Genomic DNA, 18,549 nt, shown 5'->3' on the forward strand with positions numbered 1-18,549 from the left:
TTTTATCTGGGTGTTCTTAATAAACTAGCATCCGTGTATTATGTATTTATTTGCAAAAACTGGGAGTTTAGACTGCACGAGCGTACATTTTGACGTTTGCTGGATGCTTTTATTCTGAAGGTCACGACTGAAAGGAGCACTAATCAGCTGATCGCTCGCAGCTGAGCTTTGGTGTCGAGTTCTTTGGTGGCGTTAGTGACATTAGACGACCTGAGTGGACGTGATCGTCAAAGGTAAGAAGACGGACTGTCAAAACATTGATATGAACTGAAGAGTAATGTCCGCCGAGGCCCGTTTTTGTGATGCGACAGTGTTTTAACCCCAGTAAACATCCATAAAACGGATGAAGGCATTTCGATAATGAAAACACTGACCAGTTGATGCTAATCACGATGCTAGCGTTCGGCTACTTTGTGGTTTTCGTCGTTTGTTAAAACGGTAAATGGGATTTTATCTCCTTTTTCTCTTTTTCGGGGATGAAATGATTCACTTCGTGTCCATTAAAGCAGGTTTACAGAGACATTTAAATGATGCAAAATCGTTAAGTAAAACTGGCTGCAGTTAGAAACACCCCAAAGTTCGTAGTTGGTGAAGTAACACACTGATGTTATTGTCTCGTTTCTACTGTTTCTTTCATTGTACGTGGACTTCTTGACAACTGCTTATATATCGGCCTCCACTCAGTTTATTTCATTATGAAATATACCAATTTAATCAAATGCAGTCTACAGCAGTCCTGCACGAAATCGTGGAGGTTTCTAACCTTGATGAAGGTTACAATAATCACTTTTTGTGGAAACTGTTTCGACAGATGTTCATTAAACGAAAAGGAGTCTGTGTCTGTGTGTCTGTCCCATTTATGTGGAAGAGGTGAGGCTGTTCTCGCCTTTCCTTCGTATCCACGCGGTTATGTAAATGTTTGAAATGGTTTGTTCATGAAGGTGCCGAAAGAGAAACCAGTCCAGAGTTTCCAGAGAAGTGAAAGTCAGACATGGCCCCGACACTGGTGAGCAAATAATCACTTAATGACAATGTAGACTATTAGAATTTAGTGTTTTATAGCATGTGCCCAAAGTATTATGATAAATAGCATTTATGTATTCATCCGGGCTTTTCTTTCTTTCTTTCTTTCTTTCTTTCTTTCTTTCTTTCTTTCTTTCTTTCTTTCTTTCTCTTCATTTAACCCAGATTATGTCAGAGTCTGGTCGGGTCAAATGTCCTGCAGCTGTTGCCAAACACACTGTGTTGCAAAGTCAAACATGTTTTTTTCCTCTTATTTCCTAATCCAAGTACGATGAGAAACCAGAGCCAGGGGACTTGATAGAGATCTTCCGGGGCACCTATCAGCACTGGGCCGTGTATGTTGGCGATGGCTTCGTTGTCCACTTGGCACCACCCTGTGAGTCTCCCTCTAATGTCTGTCTGGACCGCTACTCCCAGATCCAAACCCGTCACAGTCTGGAACAATCACAGCCTTATATGACAGCCCACATTCACTGTCACGTGTTTAGATTGTTTGTTTGGTTGAACTGAGTTTGTATTTAATAAACCTTTTAAAAGGCACAACATGTGTTGCAATATTTAGCACAGAAACCCACACAAATGGCATGCTTTTTATTCATAGCTGAGGTCCCGGGTGCAGGCGCCAACAGCATGATGTCCGTCCTAACTGAGAAGGCCATGGTGAAGAAAGAGGAGCTGTGGGACGTGGTGGGAACAAACCAGTGGAAAATCAACAACAGCCTGGACTCGGAGTACAGGCCGCGCCCGGTGCGCATCATTCTGAGGGAGGCCTGTGCGCTGGTGGGCGAGGAGCTGCCATACTGCGTCTTCAGGGGGAACTGTGAGCACTTCGCGAATGAGCTGCGGTACGGAAAAGCAGAGTCCCGGCAGGTCAGTGGGCCCACGATACTCTTCTATATGCAAGACTCCTTTTAGGGCCAGGCTGAAAAACAGAAGGGGCAATGATCATAGAGAGGGTGCACAAGTAACAAAGCACAAAGAAAACAATATATTAGACACAGAAAATGCTGGTGGACTTGAAAATAATCTGCTCTAAGCATAAATTTGAAGTTGTTTTAAACCTTGGAAGATGCAAACTGTTGTCACATCTGGTGATTTGTCTGAAAAAGTCTGTTACAGGTCATCGATACCAAATAACGCCTGATACACACACTTGTAGATAAAAATACATGTTTGATATCTAAGTATGTTAGAAATATGTGTGATATCTGCTGACCATTACATTATGATGGACAAGGGTCGTACAAAAGATGCTATAAATGTTCCAATATGCGAGTGATATATTTCCCAGACTGCTCCTCTTATCCCTGCTCACTCACCAAACCATGTGCGTTTCCCTCTGCAGGTGCGTAAGGCAGGGGAAGCGGTCATGGTCGCAGGTGTGGCTGCGGCGGTGGGTCTTGGGATTGTGGCTCTGGCAGGAGCTCTGTTTGGAGGCAGCAAGAAAGAAAACAAGAACACGCAGTGATACAAGTCACCTGTTCAGGGGCTTGATTAACAGATCACCAGCAAAGCCTAACTGGAACTTCAAACGCTGTCCGATTTACATGCAGCCATCTGTGGTTTAGTGAGACATTTCCTGCGTCTGTCCCTCGCACCTTCTGTGTTTGAATAACAATGCCAGGATGGTTGGTTTGTTTTTCAAAGGTTTACACACACAAGCACAAACTATGTTTCCAGTAATGAAACAAATTGCCAAGATGAAATATGAGTAAGTGTTTTACCTTGAAATTTTTGAAGATTTTGTGGAGGACATTAGATATTTTTGGACTGTGATGCTTTGGTTGGGGGGATCTCTTCAGTGGTTTCCTTGTAGCTGCTCATGACTAAATAATATTAATGACTTGAAGTCAAATCTAAATGTCTCTGGAGTCTAAAATGGTGATTCTTGTTAGCAAATTCTTAATGCAAATGAAATGTTTCACATACTTAAAATAAACTAATATGATATTGTAGTTATATATCACAGAGAAGCCATATAATGTCATATACACTACTACCTAATATTTATTGTTCGACTGTGTTGACGAGCTGAGGGTCCTGGGCTGAAAGGAGACTGAACTAATTCAACACTTACTGCACTTTTCTCATGATGTATCACCTCTGAGTTCTCAGTTTAACAGGAATTTATAAGGGTTTTCTCCCTGTGACATTTAATTGTTTGTAATTGTTTTGAATAAAGAATAACTTGTGATTCTGGATGGTGGTCTTTCTTTCTGAGACACAGCCCCCTCACACAGTGCTGTAGCTGATGAAACCATGTGGGCCCTGATATCAGTCTGGTTTCAGATGGAGAGAATGGTGAAATGTTCGACATTTTTAGGAAAATATGTGTGATCCTGCAGAAAGTCTCTCTTTTATTAAGGGATAGTGGCCCTTTTTCATTCATGATAACTGAAATCACCCTGATGACCCTGAATAGAGGCTTGAATGTTGGCCTGATAATACACACAGATTTAAATGGCCATTAATGGTAAGTTTCCAGACCTGCAGCTGTTTGATGGTAATTGGTGTTTGTGTATAAATAGCCAATGACTTTCTTGGCTTGTGAGAGACCCCTGTACATTTCATCCAGGGCTGCACCAATATTGGATACTGAGTCACAGGGAAAGTGAAACTAGTTGAAGCTAGTTGAACTTTCTAAACGAGGCAAAGGATATAAAGAGATGTCCAGACACAGCTGCCAGGAAAATTAGTCATCATGCAAAAATCCAAGGCCAACGCCAAAGCTTACAATGTGAGAGGCAAGCTCGACAAGCCTCAAAACTTCTGTCATTTGAAGAAATGAAACCAAAAATAAACTTTAACGTCACAATCAAAGGATGAATGTTCCTTATATTACAAATTCTGCCTAGGGTGTGTTTTAAAAAATATGAGAACATCACAATGACAACTTTTTTTCAGCTCGCTGATTGAAGTTTTCCTTCAGCTTCAGCCTTCATAGCCCAGCCCTGTTCCTGGTGTTTTCCTCAACCAATCAGCTGCTTCCCTCTTCTGGCATTTCATTCACCTCATTCCCCTCACCTGAGTTTCTCCACCTGCTCCTCACCCCCTCATTAGTTTAGTTTAGCCTTGTTCAGGCTGCCAGTCCACATCTGTGTTGCAGCATGTCCATGTTGATTTTAGAAAGTCTAAAAGATACATTGTGGAGGAGGCAGAGATCTCAGAGATGGAGACCTTTATCCATCCTCCTGAAGTCAACTCACTCAATTCTTGGCTCATTGCTAAGGAGGAATATGAGTGCAGCCTTTAAAGAATAAACATACACTTCTTTTAATGATATTTATTTGTAGAATAGCTCACATGCTACATGATTTGGATTCTCTGTAAAAGGTTGCATCCAGTCTTCCTCAGTCCACCAACAGAGCACAGCTCCTTACCCGACCCGACCACCCCGTACCAGGACATTAGCTCCAGTGGTGACGGCCACTGATTGTGTCAGCCACTTTATCTAAACAGCATCTTACACCAAACCCAACAACACCACATCCAGCACAGACGGGAGATGTGGGGTTACACTGAAAGGTTTGATGAAAACACAGAATCTGCTGGTGGGAGGCATTTCACAGTTCTTGGATGTGATCCTACAGAGCAGATCTGCAATTAAATAAAAGGCACAAATAAAAGAGTAAAAGCAACTTCTACAGCTCTCCTTCGCCTTGACCACACCCAATACTGTCAAAAGGGACTGACGGGGAAATCTTGCTTCCTCAGATGATCCTGAAAGGTTTAAGTGAGATCTGCAGGATTATCCAGGTTCAACTGCATGACAGGACCTTCAAAAGATTTCAAAATAAAACTCATGACCCCTCCACCACAGCACTACCCCACAGAGGACACAGAAAATGACATGTAAACGCATACATCTGAAACCAGTTCTCCAGGCTCAATTTAACTACTTATCCCCACCATGTGCTCGTCACGTGTCTGCAGTGCTGTACATGTACTGATCTGATACCAGTCAAATGTGTCCCCATCAGGCCAGTCCAGTACAGAAAAATACAGTGTTGTATGTGTAAAGTAAACTCAACACAGTTGCGGTTCTTTGCCATGAAACCTTTTGTTAGGCCACACAAAAACACAAGTGCATGCATGGATCGATTTTAAGTCATGAATCTGTAAGTTAGTGACAGCTGAACTAAAACATTCATATCCACTGTGTGTGTGTGTGTGTACTGAAAAACATTCAGTATAATACATTTGAAATCTGTTACATATATTTGTTTTTTCTTTTTTTTTTAAAAAGTGTCATTTCTTCATGTCATTTCAAGACAAGATGCACCATTTATATACATTAACTTTACAGCTGAAACATTATGAGCTATGTATTAAAAACAAAAAACAAAACAAAACAAAAAAAACGGGGGACATTTGGTGTGACCAATTCTGCTGCAAGGACTGTTGCTTCATGTCTGGATTTTCTCTCTTTTGTCTCTGCATGTGTTTCAGCTCTGCCATTCACAATAATGCATTTGCAAAGCCCTGGACTGTTGCTTTTTCACCATCTGGCAGAAGCAGAGTCATCTACTGACCAACCACAATGTTTCCCTCTGCTCAACCAACAAGGCACCTCTATTACAGCGACTGCTCACAGTATTTCCTCCACTGCTAACATTTCTGTCGGGTCCTTCGTGGAATGTCAAGCCTCCATCCACTGCTCTGGGTCCAGTCACCGTGGTCCATGTTCCTCCAGCTCCATTCCCACCCTCAAATCTTTCTTTGCATCCCCGATCAGTCCAGCTTGCGTGCGCCCAGTTTGAGAGGACCTTTAGCAGCTTTGCGCTCCGCCCGTTTGGCCTCCAGCTCTTTCCTCCTCTCCTCGCGTTTCTTCTTGGACAGCTCGGCCTTGCTGAGACCTGGTTGGATGTGAATACAGAGGAAGTTAAAGTCATACAGCATCACGCATGCACACAAGGTTGGGTCTATGACATGCCAGTGTAGTGTACATGTGACATGCATCATCTGTTTGCAGCTCATTCTGAGCAAATAAAGGTTCATATTTATGGTAAAAGGGGCAGCTCAGAGACTTACCCTGGTTTCCATCCACTGACTCCCAGCTCTCCTCAGCTCCCCAGTCTCCGGTAGCCTCTGCACCCCAGCCATCGCCAGCCTGACGAGGACAAAACACAACACACATCACCGAGCTGAAATGTTTGTACTGTCAAGATATTCCTTTCAATGTCATGTTTTCCCCAGCCGATACATCATCTTTTCCTTCAGAGACGGCAATACTTTGACCTAATTTAAAGAAAAAGGTTTATATTTTGGAAGATAAGCGTATTCACTTGCTGAGTACTGCACGTGAGGATTGATACCTCTCTCACAACTGTTCACTTTATATAAAGTTAGAGTGAGCCGATGATTACCTTAGCTTTGCATAAAGAGCTGAAACAGGGGGAAACAGCTAGCTTAGCTGTGAAAGCTAGCTCAGCACGCCACTCCCCATGAAACCTTATCGATCTTACATTTCAAGTGTTGTACCGATCAGACTAATGAGATACATGTTGATGTGAGCTTCAGAGGCTGCAGTTTACAGTTAGAATCCTTTGGTTACACAACAACATACACTTCAACAAACAAATTAATAATGATGCAGAACGTTTTAGCCTTATTAATAGAAGGTTTTTCATCACTTTCAGGATTCACATTTTCTGACAGTTTCAAATCGAATCAACGCTAATTTTTAATGTCTATCTCTCGCCCTCCTCACTCCTCACCGTGGTGGCAGCCGTGCTGGCTGTGTTTCTCTGGGATATGCTACCGAACATGTCGTTCTGACTGGCCCCCTTGGCTCCGTTGCTGCTGGTGTCCCAGTTGTAATCGCTGGCTAAGCGCACCCCTTCGGGCAGGGAGAGCGTCGTGTTGGTCAAGGTTGTGTCCGTGTCCTCCTCGCCCCAGTCATTGCCCCAGCCTTCCTCGCCCGCAGAGCTCTGACCCTGCCCTTCCTTCTCGTTGGACCAGCTGTCGTCAGCGTCCCAGCCTGAGCTGCTCCAGTCAGAGCTCTGCTTTTTCACCGCTGCGGAGGCCGAAGACCGGCCGACCTAGATATCACAGAGATGATAAATGACTGACGTGAAAACTAACTGAAACGATAGACAAAGCTAAAATAAAGAAGAATGCTAACTACAAACTTCTTTTCAGCCACTACGTTCTGCCCGTTTACCTGTATGCAACCAAAGCCTGCTCAAACGTGATTGGTCAATTCTACTCAGACTATAAAGGGAAACCACAATACTTTCACATTCAGGTATCTTTTTATAGAGATTTTGGTGTTAGTGGCATTATAAGGAGCAGTGTTAGCACTTCAGGCAGTACTGTAATATGGATCCAGATTCAAGGGCTCGTACTCTGTCACTGGCCTTCTTTTTGGATGCTGCCATTCCTGACCAGTCACTGTTCCAGTCATCTGGCTCAGTGTGAGCCTTCTCTGGCTCCTAGAAGAGAAAGAGTCAACAATTTATGAGATATGAAATTACAATTATGTCACAACATGCTCTCAAATACTGAACTGTTTCTCAGTAATCAAAAGTGATGAAATCCTACCTCCAAGCTTCCCCAGTCCTCCTCTTCATCCCAGCGGTCACCTATTGGCTCATCATCATTGTCTGTTACTTCAAGAGTCTGTGATTGGTTGGCACGTTGAGAGGCTGCATGGTGAGTCAGAGAGGCTTGTGGAGTTTTATCTTCAGAACCTGCGATGGAAATAGAAAGAACATAAAAGGTTTCAGATAAAATATTTGTGACTTCTTGAAGGGGATACCACTTATTATACATGATCAATGTGTGTTTACATGTCTTGGGGGTCACTACATGTGTGAACAAAGCCATTAGTGGCTCTAGAGGGAGCTGCGCGAAATGTGATGAATTGCCTCAATTAATGTCTGTTGGGTCAGGATTGTGAAAAAAATCTGGAGGTGTGGAGTTAGAGAATAGTGACCTTATCAGACCTCGTTAGCCTCTCCTTATCTCTGCATGAGATTAGTGTCTCAGTGCTTTATTAGCCACTACTAGAATAACACACCCAAGTGGCGACAAGGAAGAATAATGTGTGGAATAAAAATGAAGATATCTCGTGCTCTGCTGCATTGATTTCAATCCTCTTTTAAAAATTACCCATCATGAGTCCAACTACGTTATGAGAGTCAAGCAAATGTGACCCTACCAGGTGCAGGTGCGTCATCAGTGGCACTGGTAAGGGTGGTATTACTGGCAGGCTCGCTGCCCTCAGCCGCTGGCCCCCCTTCAGTCCCTGGAGCGTTGCGGATCAGCTTAGATGTTAGTGAGGACATGCCGGTCACGGCCCAGCCGGCCCAGCTGGAAGAGGCACCTGCAGGCTGAGCGCACGACGCTACGTCCTTTTCTGCAGGACAGGCGGGATGGAAGATCTCAAGTTTTAATTTCAGAAATATTTATTCTCCTGATATTTGAGCAAGCTGCAGAAATTGAGCCAGGTCTAGAAACAAATATGTAAGATGTCGTCACTAGTTTGAGACATTACAGTAGGGAGTAGACTTTGCAGCTCAGTGCAGTGAGTTATCCGTTACCTATATCAGCCAGCTTGGTGGGGTCTTCTGACACAGTCTCCAGCTTGGAAAGGAAACTCTTGATGGCTTTAAATGCCTGACAGAGAGAGAAAGGCAGGAGAGAACATCCTGAGCAGAAATACATCAGCATATTCCAGCAATGACAAAAAACAGGCTACAGAGGTTGAACATCAGTATAAAAGGTTGAATTTATAAGCCAGAGGTGGTTACTGTTGCGGGTAATACATGAGAGTACTCATATCACTGCATACTTCTATATTGCTCTTGTATGTTCTTCAGCTCTTATAATTCACTTGAATCCAGCCCAACCCTTCTTCACAATCTATGTGACAGGACCATGATTAAAAATGAATGAGGTGTTTTGCTGCTGATGAATAACAATCTAAATACTCTTCATATATTTACATTTAAATATGGAGCACCCACACATAACCAAACTGATTTCTTATCTCCACAGCGATAATTTAGCAGTCACTCGTAAAAGCATTAAGAAACACCACGTGGTTACAAATCTTAGTCACTCATGTGTACCTGGTCCCTGACGCTCTTATCTGGATCAACTGTGATGGTGCAGAGCGTGGGCAGGATCCGGGCGGCGATCTCTGTTACACTGTAGTAGTTGTGTGTGGCGGCAAAGCCAAGAACTCCAGCGGAGCGTGAAGCTGGGAAGGGGTCTTTAGTGGCTCGTGAAAAGGCAGAAATCAGAACACGTTGACGAGTCTGTGAAGAGAGGGACAATCAAATTCCTCCACTTGAACAGATTCTTTCCTGGACTTTGTTACAAGCATTTTGCATGAAATTCGGAAGTGTTGCACAATGATGTGGGTGTATTTTACCCCGGCGTTGAGGTAGGAGGCGATCTTTCCCAGGCATACGGTGGTGTTGCACCGGATCGGGCCTTGTTCGTCTCTGGCCTGCAGCCGGGCAAAGTGACGCATCAGCTCCTGGTTCAGATTGGTCTCGTTCAGCTTGGGAGCCAACAGCAACATAGACTGGAGGTGGGGAGGGAGAAACAGACAAGAGTTGTGGCTACAGCAGGCTGGCAACATCCAATACACAAGCAATATGTCGTAACACTCCTGGTTTATGGTTGCGTTTAAGCAAACTACCTTCACAGTCTGTTCTCTGATGGCAGGGTTGGTGTCCGTGAAGCCGTGGACAACATGAGGGAAAATCTGGGAATTGACTGCTGCCTCATTCAGATACTGAATGAACTGCTCCATCTGAGACAGAGAGAAGAAACAATGTCAGAGAAAATAAACACCTTTATCCTTTAACGCATGCTTAGAAATGGCAGTTTTTCCTCATACTTTTACCTTGTTTTTCTTTCCTTGACTTAGAGCTGCAAAGACTTGTTGCAGCCTACCACCCTATGAGACAGTCAGTGCCCAGATGAAACAGGGCTTACATACCTGCTGCAGCAGCCGTATCCTCATGGCTCTGTCTGTGGAGGAAAACATCTTCACGATAACAGGGATGATCTTCTGTTGGTACTCCTCTGCTGACAGGAACTTTCCCACCTGGCAGGCAGGCAGACAGACAGGGAGTTAAAATCAGGGAATTTTTTTAAAAAGTGGGTGGAGGGGGCCTGAAATGAAGTATACCCTCAGATATTAAAACCAGAATAACTGCGTCCTACTTTGACTTTGTTTGGAAAGGGGTTTTGTTTATGTTTTACTTTGAAATGATCAGCTATGTTTGGTACAACATCTGATTGGTGTTAAAGTTGCCCAGGGAGGTAAGGATTCACCTTGAAGAGCGGTGTGAGGACTACGGCGCCTGCATTGCCAAACTCGAAGGCGGTGAGCAGCTGAGGCAGGACCTTGTGCTTGCAGAAGTCTTCAGGGAAGGAGTCTAGATTGTCGCTCAGATCCTGGAAGAACTGCTGCTTCTCAGCCGGCTCCTTGATCTGGAGAGAATGATTAAATTCCACTAATATTATAATCAATTATAGCATTATTAGTTATACTAAGGTACAGTCTCCAGTGGTACTTGTTTGTAATTGCTTCATCAAATAAAATAATGACCCCCAACATGATAGTCCCATTCAAACTTGATCCACTTCTATCGTGATATTCTAGACTGTGACTTCACTGGTGAGATCTGATGGTGGCACTAATACGAACACCACTGTTACACATGATTAAGGTGTGTCTTAATGCAAGTCTGTGGACCTGTATCTCCTCCAGGAAAAGGTTACTCTCCACAAAGCTGTTACTGAGGAACCCCCCAGGGGCTCTAGAGTTCTGGAGAAAGCGGGCTGGATTGGGTCGAGCTCTGGGGTTAGCCCCCACCAGCTCACAGTAATGAGGGACCAGGGCCTTCGGGATCTGTAAGGACAGGAGAGAGAGAACACAGCTCTGTGAACATCATTTCTCCATCTCACAAACAAAGATCACTTTCAGCGTCACTGTAACTGTGATGAAACAAGAGGCTCAATTTGTTGCTTGAGGGCAGAGCAAGAACACGTGCATCTCATTCACAGTCTCTGGCAACTCTTCCCAAGTTGGCTTTGACAAAGCTTCTTCTTTACCTTTGTTACAATCTTTATGTTGTACAGAACATAAAGCTGCTTCAGGCAAATTGTGATTTGTCATACTGGGCTGTATAAATAAAACCGACTTGACTAAAATATCTGCCCTTAAATGCAACATAAACAACTGAATGATGGAAAGATTTTGTAGTATTACACTGTAATAACAGTATCTTGGCCAGAATACTGAAATACTGAATACTAGAAGTTTATCTGACATTACTACAACGTATGTTGAACACCTTTAACAACAACTTGAAGTATCTACAGAAGACTGAAGTGGAAACACACCACTGTATCTATGACAATGGTGCAGTAAATACACACAAAGGAACTGTCCAGGTATCATACCTTTCCCAGTGAACGAAGAGAGGACGTGCGAGGCAGCGGCCCGTTGAACACCTCCCAGATGAGGCAGCCTAGCCGCCACACCTCCCCTGCCCTGCAACACGCAAGCACGCAGTTCAATACAATTCTCCAGATATTCTTGTTGCGGCTCCCCTTTTCTTTGTGTATAACATATTATATCTATGACTTGCTCCTGTTGTATTTTTATACCCATCTCTTACCATTTCTCTCCGCTGCTATTTGGCATCTCTGGTGGGTCATATTTCTCCATGTCTGGGTAAACAGCCTTGGGAGTAGGGAGTGAGACCCCGCTTGGATCACCCTGCTCAGGGGCCACATGGTCGAGGGCACCGAGCTTCCACTCCCCAGCTCGATCCACAAAAACAGACCACACACCCAAGTTGTTATGGAGCAGGTGGCAGTCATTAATGAGGAAACTTAGAGCTTTCTGTGGGAGGAGGCAAACGGCAGGAGTGGAATAAGAGCTGAGCTATGACTCCTCTAATAGTGTCAGGTGGCTCCTGTCCTTACCACTATCTGGTGCAGTCCCCAGGAGACCTCCAGGTCCCCAGCTCCACCCTTCTCTGCCTGGGTCTTAAGGTGGACTGCCAGGGGTGTCACCTGCTCAGTAACCAGGTACAGGCTCTTCTCTGTCTGTGAAACAACCACAAGTAAAATCAATTATTACTTCTATTATTTTAAGTGTGTCTTGGTAACTATTGTATATGTTTTCTTATTATACTTAATACCATTTTCAGTGCTAAAATACTCAACTCAGTGGCTGAATGACACAGCATTTCATACTAAACATGACTGTTTTCACCACAGATTTTTATTAATAGGCAAAATCATACAGTACACTGTGTACTTATATGTAATAGATGCACCATTTTCAAGTGTATAACAAACAACACAGCATAACTGAATGATTGCGTAGTATATTTTCTGATCTTGTATAGCGCAAAGAACTGAGAGAACAATGTAAGAATCTACTCACATTGTGTAGTACAACACTCTACTCACCAAAACTTCTGTACAAATACTACACACTATATTCACACTCACCTCTATCTGAATGTAAACAGGTAGAGAAAAGCAGATAGACACCAATTATATGTTAGATGAGTAAACAGACTACTTTGGGAATAATGGCTGTGTGTGCAGAGCTACAAATGGATGAAAAATCACTCTCACACACAAACAAACATATACCTCCAATCCATCGACATAAGCCAGGATGTTAGGGTGGCGCAGGGTCTTCATACGCTTGAAGGCAGCCTTGGCTAGTTGGGTTTGCTGCTCTGTTCCTTGTGTTACCTCGTACACAAACACCGACACTGGCTCTCCATTGGTCTGGGGAGACAGGTTGGGTTGAAATTAATCACTCACTGACTGCCATGCAATATTTAACCAATTAACGTTACCATGCTATACGTTTATGTTTTGTGATCAAATCAATGAGGAAACTGATTAAAGTTTAAATTCAGAACGATGATGTTTAAAGAAATGACCATTAACATGATGGAATCAGGAAGTCGGTGCTTGTTTGTCATTCTCCGGCCCTGCAGTGATGATGCTGACAGTGACGGTCCAGACTGAGCTGCTTAACGATAACAGTGAGGACAGCTGGTTATGTGAAGTGCTGCTAGTGATGGGGGACGGAACCTCTGTCTATGTGATAAAACATTTGCTCAAATACCATTCTAATAACAGTTCGAAACTCTGCTAAAACGAGGTGACGTGGCGAGAAATACGTGTCTGTCCCTCGGAGTAAACAAAGCCTCACCTCACTTCGTTAGCGAAAAACTAACGATGCGTAGAGAAAGCAGAAAAACGCAATGAGCACTGACAGTGACTCAGGGAGAAAGATACTAATATATCTGACATGCAACCAGGCCGATTTGACACAGAGTGGCGAGCCTAAATGCTAAATCAAAGTAGCGAACAGACACTAACGCTAGCTAGCCGGCTAAATGACAGGCCTCCATAACGAAGCGGGCTAACTGCCCGTTAGCGCAGGATCGGTAGCTCTCTGCCTCTTTTACCTTTCGCTTCCCCCGATGTAGAGTCCATATTCCAGACTTTTCTTGGGTGTCTGGAAGAATTTCATATGCGAAGTCTTTGACAGGATCCCTGGCAAAAAAGGACCACATCTCCTCTTTCCTCCACACCTCATCAAACACACACACACACAGCGACAGAGGAACTACACAGACTGCTAGGAGACACTAGCTAGCAAATGGCACGCTTGTATAATGGCTCCGTGTAAACTTTGTTTGTACACATTGGTTCCGCGGTAGGTTGATTTTCGGTGCAAGTGTTCAAATTAATTAAGAATAACATTGTGAGTGAAAACTGCTTCAGATAAAATTCAGCCTTGATAAATTAGTCTCAATGTCTTGGTAAAGTCACAATCTGAAATTCTGTCCAAGCCCCTTTTTAGCAAATCACAATCTTAATGAGGAGGCCACAGGGATGCAAGATAAAGACCAGGGCCCTTTGAACGACGGTCTGATATTGGTGGAGAATGAGGTGGACACCAACAATAGCAAAAAGGTACTTGTAAGTAATTTTAATTGCCGTTGCTGAAATACACTTGCGTTAAAAGAAGAACACATAACACATGAAATGCCATTTGCTGTACACGCCCTCAAAAAGGTGAACTCACCTCCATCATGGATTTCTTTTATATGTGTGTTAATGTTGTCCAAAGACAAAGTCTCTAGTTGATCATGTGAGGAAGCGATATTGTATGCTCTTCATAATGACTTACTGGTGTGCACTCAATCTGTCTTAATAATGCCACTGGGAAACCACTGTTTCTTTGTAGTGATGGACACACAAAAGCACTGTTCTATAGAAGTTCAAATCAATTTTTAAGAATAACATTGAGGAATTAATGATTATGAATTTGTAAAATTAAATAAATGTGATATGCACCATAAAAGCACAAAAGGAGTGATCAGTCCTGCATTATTACCTGTCTAATGCAGCTGTCTCAGTATAGGCCCAGTTAATCCAGTTGTGCTGCTTACAGAAAAAAGGCCCTTCACTCTATAGCTCATCCACTATACCCCAAAAATAATGATGTCATTATGGCTGCCTCTTTGTTGTGATTCTCCACTAAGAAATGTTACCAGAAGTCAGCCTTTGGCTCAGGGACCCCCCTGATCCCTGGGGCCCCTTGTCATTGTTTGGGCATGCGCCAACAAACTGTTGAAAGCTCCGACTGAAACACCACAGTGCCGCACACCAACATGCTCAGCTGTAAGTTTTAGGGCCATGGCAGTCTGGGTTTTGGGGTATCTACTAACAAAGTAAATTTATCAGATACAACAGGACTGTGGGAGCTGGAGAGTCTTTGTCTTGGTACTTATCTCCACTGTCGCCAAGTGCTTGCTCATTAGGGAATTGTTGGGTCTCTGTAGATAAAAGAGCTCGGCCTGTGCCAGCTCTGTATGGAAAGTGTCCTGAGACATCTTTTGTTGTGATTTGGCGCTATACAAATAAAATTGAATTGAATTGTCTTGTTTTGATGGTCACTATAATAAACTATGTAAGTCAAGTTGTTGACAGGTCAAGAAGCTGCTATGGAAATCAGTTGTAGTCAATAAATAATTGAAAAGCAGGAGACTAGAAGGACAATTAATATTGAGTACATGGATTTAGATTCCAACCATGATTTAGCAACCTCCTGCATGCATAATCCAGTTGCACCTGTAGTTTTGATTCAGCCAGTGATTTAATATCTTAAAAGACCTTTGCAGGGAACTGAAATAAATGCAGGTACCCCTAATGATCTTGATTTGATTCAAAGTATGCTTCCTTTCCTTTGCTCAGCTGACTAGGTCCTCTTCTTATTAAGTGTTTCAACTCAATTGTCAGACCTCTTTGATTCTCCCTCACATTTTATTGAAATACAAGCAGTAATGTGAAGAGTGAAACATCTCACAATAAGCCAGGGTAACAGAAGGGAGTTTTATTGATCATTTAAACATTCTTAAAAACACACGTTCCTTTATGGTTTACTTTTCAAAAACATAAAATTTACACCATGAAAAATATGAACATTTCTGACAACCCAGTTTACTGCAACTGTTGCATTTTCAGCATCCTGGATAACGAACCTCAAAGCTTCTGTGTAGTTCCACTTCATGCATTAAATGTCCAGTGAAATTGTGCGGGTTAGCTCAACATCTCTACTAGGACCTAACCAAGACCTTTAGGCCTGAGATAAAGTGGTTGTGAAACACATATACACTGTGGAACATTTATACATGAAATGATCCTTGAAGGCCTATGTAACTTTTTCCCCACACAGCATACTAGAAAAAAGCAAGACACCGCAGGGGATTGAACCCTGTCCCGACAAAGTCAGGAGTGCCACCACCGGAGTCTTTTGCTTTTTTTTTTGTGTGTTGTTGCTGTATTTAAGGGTAAAAGCAAAACCTGGAGGAACAAAACCAGAAGTTTGTTCCTCCAGGAAAAGAAAACCCATCAACACCTGGCTGCTATTTTAAGCTGACACCGCATGGGGATTTCTCTTGGTCACGAGGCTGAAACTAGAAGAAAGAGACAACGGTTTCCCCGATCCCCAGCATCCCCCACGACACTGTATTGGCATACGACTGAATTCACGATTTGCTTTCATCCATATCAACAAAGCCATGATACCAGCGTCCCTGGTGAAACTCAAAGCCGTTTCCCTTTGCAATTCAGCAGGACTTGAGGGTCAAAATGGACAGGGAAGGCTGTAATGGAAAAACAAACAGACAATTTAAGCCTCCCCACCCCACCCCCTCCCACAGATAGCCCACACTCATTCCAATACGACAAATTATGTCAATATGGTTATTGTTTACCGCGACTGGCGTAGCAGCATTTACCACAGCTATCCTTCCACAGTGATGCTAAAGATTGTACCCTAGAGGCTGGCTGTACCAAGTCATCCCATGACTTCCTGCAGAGGTTTAAGGCGCCTGGCTCAGTATCAAGATAAGCTGAACAAGAAATCTGAAAGGAAGAGAGAAGAGTGTTGCCCCACCCAAAAAAACCCCTGACCAAATACTACTGCAATGTTTGACAACGACTTCATGAACATTGTGTATTACAAATAAAATGTTATGCAGAGCTCATGTGCATGCAACATGTTGAGTTACACATTAAAGCCATGGTATGTTAAAGAAAAATCAAGGGAACCGAAATTACTTAACTTAGCACCCATGAGACTGAAGTGATGCAGTATTAGCGAGACAAGCTTGCAGCTCTTGATCTTAATGTGACTGGATTCTCAGTGTTCCATCACAGGTTAGGCCATCCCAGATGACAAATTAAGACAATTTTTAGGAAATTTGACCTGAGAAACCAAAGGGAAAAGAAAAGGGCACACACAAACACAGAGAGCGGGGCTTCTGCGAAGGACATCGGGGGTTCAGATTTAAGCTCAAGCGCACAGGGGGTTGGTACTTCATTCAGGGGCCACACTCATATTCGCTGACAGCTTCCACAGATGGCTTTGCATTCAGAGGCAGGCGAGATCGGAGCGGACAGACGAGAATGATCTGAAACAAAGAGTGATCTACACAACACACCCACCACACAATACTCAAAGATTCGACCTCTACTCATCTTATGGTTTAAGATGTAAAGCAATAGGGCCCCATGGCCAAAGAGGAATATGCTAGTAAAGCATTGTTGTTACTGATGATTTGAGGTTAACATAAAGCCAGTTCCAAGATGTCACTTTGTCAACTACAACATTGCAGAAGTTTATTTTGACAAGTTAAGCCAACATCTTACTACATGCTCCAGGTTAGAGGCCTTCACTCGTGCTTGAACCAGTCTTGCACTCTGATTTCTGTGAAGAGAAGTGTAGGAATACACCCAACCAAAACCATACCACAAAATAAACTAAAGCAACACATTTGCGCTGCATTTCAGACCAATTAAAGCTGCACCATGCACAGCTTTACTCAGCTACTTAAATTTAGACAAATTCGCACAGTTGCGCGATTTCGAGAAATATGACCAGCCTACCACTTGCACAGTTGCACAAGGGCCAGTAGCTGAGGTCTAGCTGTTCCAATCTACAGACATGTCAAAAGACAACCTGACTCCACTTGTTCAAACTGCGTGTTGGTTGATTTCAAAGGGCAGGATGATTCCTGTGTTGTCCTAGGTAGACTGCATTCTTCCTTTGGACTGTTCTGAAAGATCAAAGAGGCAGAAAAGAAATTCCCCTATGCCCCCCCTCACAGTATCGTAGAACTGACTGTTGTTATCCTTACCCAAATGCTTTACTGCAGATAACGTCAGAATCAATGAAGGTCCATCAAATCTTCCCGTTATCACCAGACTCTTGTTAAGAAAGCACAGTCGTGCTATTTCTACGGTCAAGTATAGCAAGTTGCTTTCAAGAACAATGAGGGCAGTTGAGCCCATTCAAGACAAGTGACCCCCTCTAGGGTTGAGAATTTTCTGCTTTCCAACATCAATATTTGATGGATTCAACTTATCTGCCTTCAATTTCCACTTTGAAAAGGATGTCATTCGAGCGCAGGTCACATCCGTGCTCTACAAAGCTCCAAGCTTTAGTCATACCTGAAAAAGCACAAGAAAAGCTCCCCCACACAAGCCCCCAAAAAGAACAAATGCATACCAAAACTGTATTCAATCACAACAAGCTATGCATTTATTATGCAATAAGAAAATCCTTTACAGATAGTTCACTCATTGTATTGTCAATACAAGGCATAGTAACTAATTGCAAAGGAATTGCAATGAAGGCATTTAGCCAGACAATGAATGTTAAGAGAAATGTGACACATTTAGTGACCTTACGTGATGCTCGATGCGCAAGGAAACTTGTACATACAATGAGTTAGGAGAGTTCCTGATGATCTCGGATATTGGAAAGCGCACAGGACACAGCACACTGAAAAATGCAAAGGAAAAAGCCTCTCTCCCCACAATACCCTTCCAAAGAAGCAATACAGAACTACAAGACAATTGTGGCATTACAATACTGCCTTAGTAAGGACACAAACTGCATGACTGAATACAATTCGTAAGAGATTGAAGCTATTTTCCAGAAGAAGCAAT

General features: G+C 43.1%; 2 protein-coding genes across 4 annotated transcripts; one reads left to right on the forward strand and one right to left on the reverse strand.

Moving 5' to 3' along the window:
• Positions 1-130: 130 nt before the first annotated feature.
• Positions 131-3,222, forward strand: LOC139331160 (phospholipase A and acyltransferase 3-like). 2 transcript variants are annotated; one of them, XM_070962518.1, is made up of 5 exons: positions 131-233; positions 942-1,006; positions 1,291-1,399; positions 1,625-1,893; positions 2,369-3,222. In XM_070962518.1, the coding sequence occupies exons 2-5, from the start codon at positions 992-994 to the stop codon at positions 2,489-2,491; spliced, it is 516 nt and encodes a 171-aa protein (XP_070818619.1). In that variant the 5' UTR covers positions 131-233; positions 942-991; the 3' UTR covers positions 2,492-3,222. The 2 variants fall into 2 exon arrangements, with proteins under 2 accessions (XP_070818619.1, XP_070818620.1); XM_070962519.1 differs by having other exon boundaries at positions 186-438.
• Positions 3,223-4,291: 1,069 nt separating this feature from the next.
• On the reverse strand, positions 4,292-13,694 carry scyl1 (SCY1-like, kinase-like 1). Of its 2 annotated transcripts, none has more exons than XM_070962576.1 (18): positions 13,494-13,694; positions 12,661-12,801; positions 11,980-12,102; positions 11,670-11,896; positions 11,452-11,542; positions 10,742-10,897; positions 10,318-10,476; positions 9,980-10,087; positions 9,677-9,790; positions 9,404-9,559; positions 9,099-9,287; positions 8,568-8,643; positions 8,186-8,383; positions 7,567-7,715; positions 7,371-7,457; positions 6,741-7,064; positions 6,055-6,133; positions 4,292-5,879 (listed from the first exon to the last, which is right to left on the reverse strand). In XM_070962576.1, the coding sequence occupies exons 1-18, from the start codon at positions 13,599-13,601 to the stop codon at positions 5,755-5,757; spliced, it is 2,610 nt and encodes an 869-aa protein (XP_070818677.1). In that variant the 5' UTR covers positions 13,602-13,694; the 3' UTR covers positions 4,292-5,754. The 2 variants fall into 2 exon arrangements, with proteins under 2 accessions (XP_070818677.1, XP_070818676.1); XM_070962575.1 differs by having other exon boundaries at positions 12,655-12,801; positions 13,494-13,659.
• Positions 13,695-18,549: the final 4,855 nt, after the last annotated feature.

Source organism: Chaetodon trifascialis, chromosome 5, assembly GCF_039877785.1.
Source record: "Chaetodon trifascialis isolate fChaTrf1 chromosome 5, fChaTrf1.hap1, whole genome shotgun sequence".
Lineage (NCBI taxonomy): Eukaryota > Metazoa > Chordata > Actinopteri > Chaetodontiformes > Chaetodontidae > Chaetodon > Chaetodon trifascialis.

Excerpts from the sequence above, each read along its gene's own strand:
- LOC139331160 (XM_070962518.1), top strand. Across the intron at positions 1,400-1,624 it reads TGTCCACTTGGCACCACCCT|CTGAGGTCCCGGGTGCAGGC; the intron begins GTGAGTCTCCCT and ends TTTTATTCATAG. Across the intron at positions 1,894-2,368 it reads GAAAAGCAGAGTCCCGGCAG|GTGCGTAAGGCAGGGGAAGC; the intron begins GTCAGTGGGCCC and ends TTCCCTCTGCAG.
- scyl1 (XM_070962575.1), bottom strand. The coding sequence starts at position 13,601 with ATGTGGTCCTTTTTTGCCAGGGATCCTGTCAAAGACTTCGCATATGAA. Across the intron at positions 11,543-11,669 it reads AATAGCAGCGGAGAGAAATG|GGCAGGGGAGGTGTGGCGGC; the intron begins GTAAGAGATGGG and ends TGCGTGTTGCAG. Across the intron at positions 10,898-11,451 it reads CTCTTCGTTCACTGGGAAAG|ATCCCGAAGGCCCTGGTCCC; the intron begins GTATGATACCTG and ends CTGTCCTTACAG.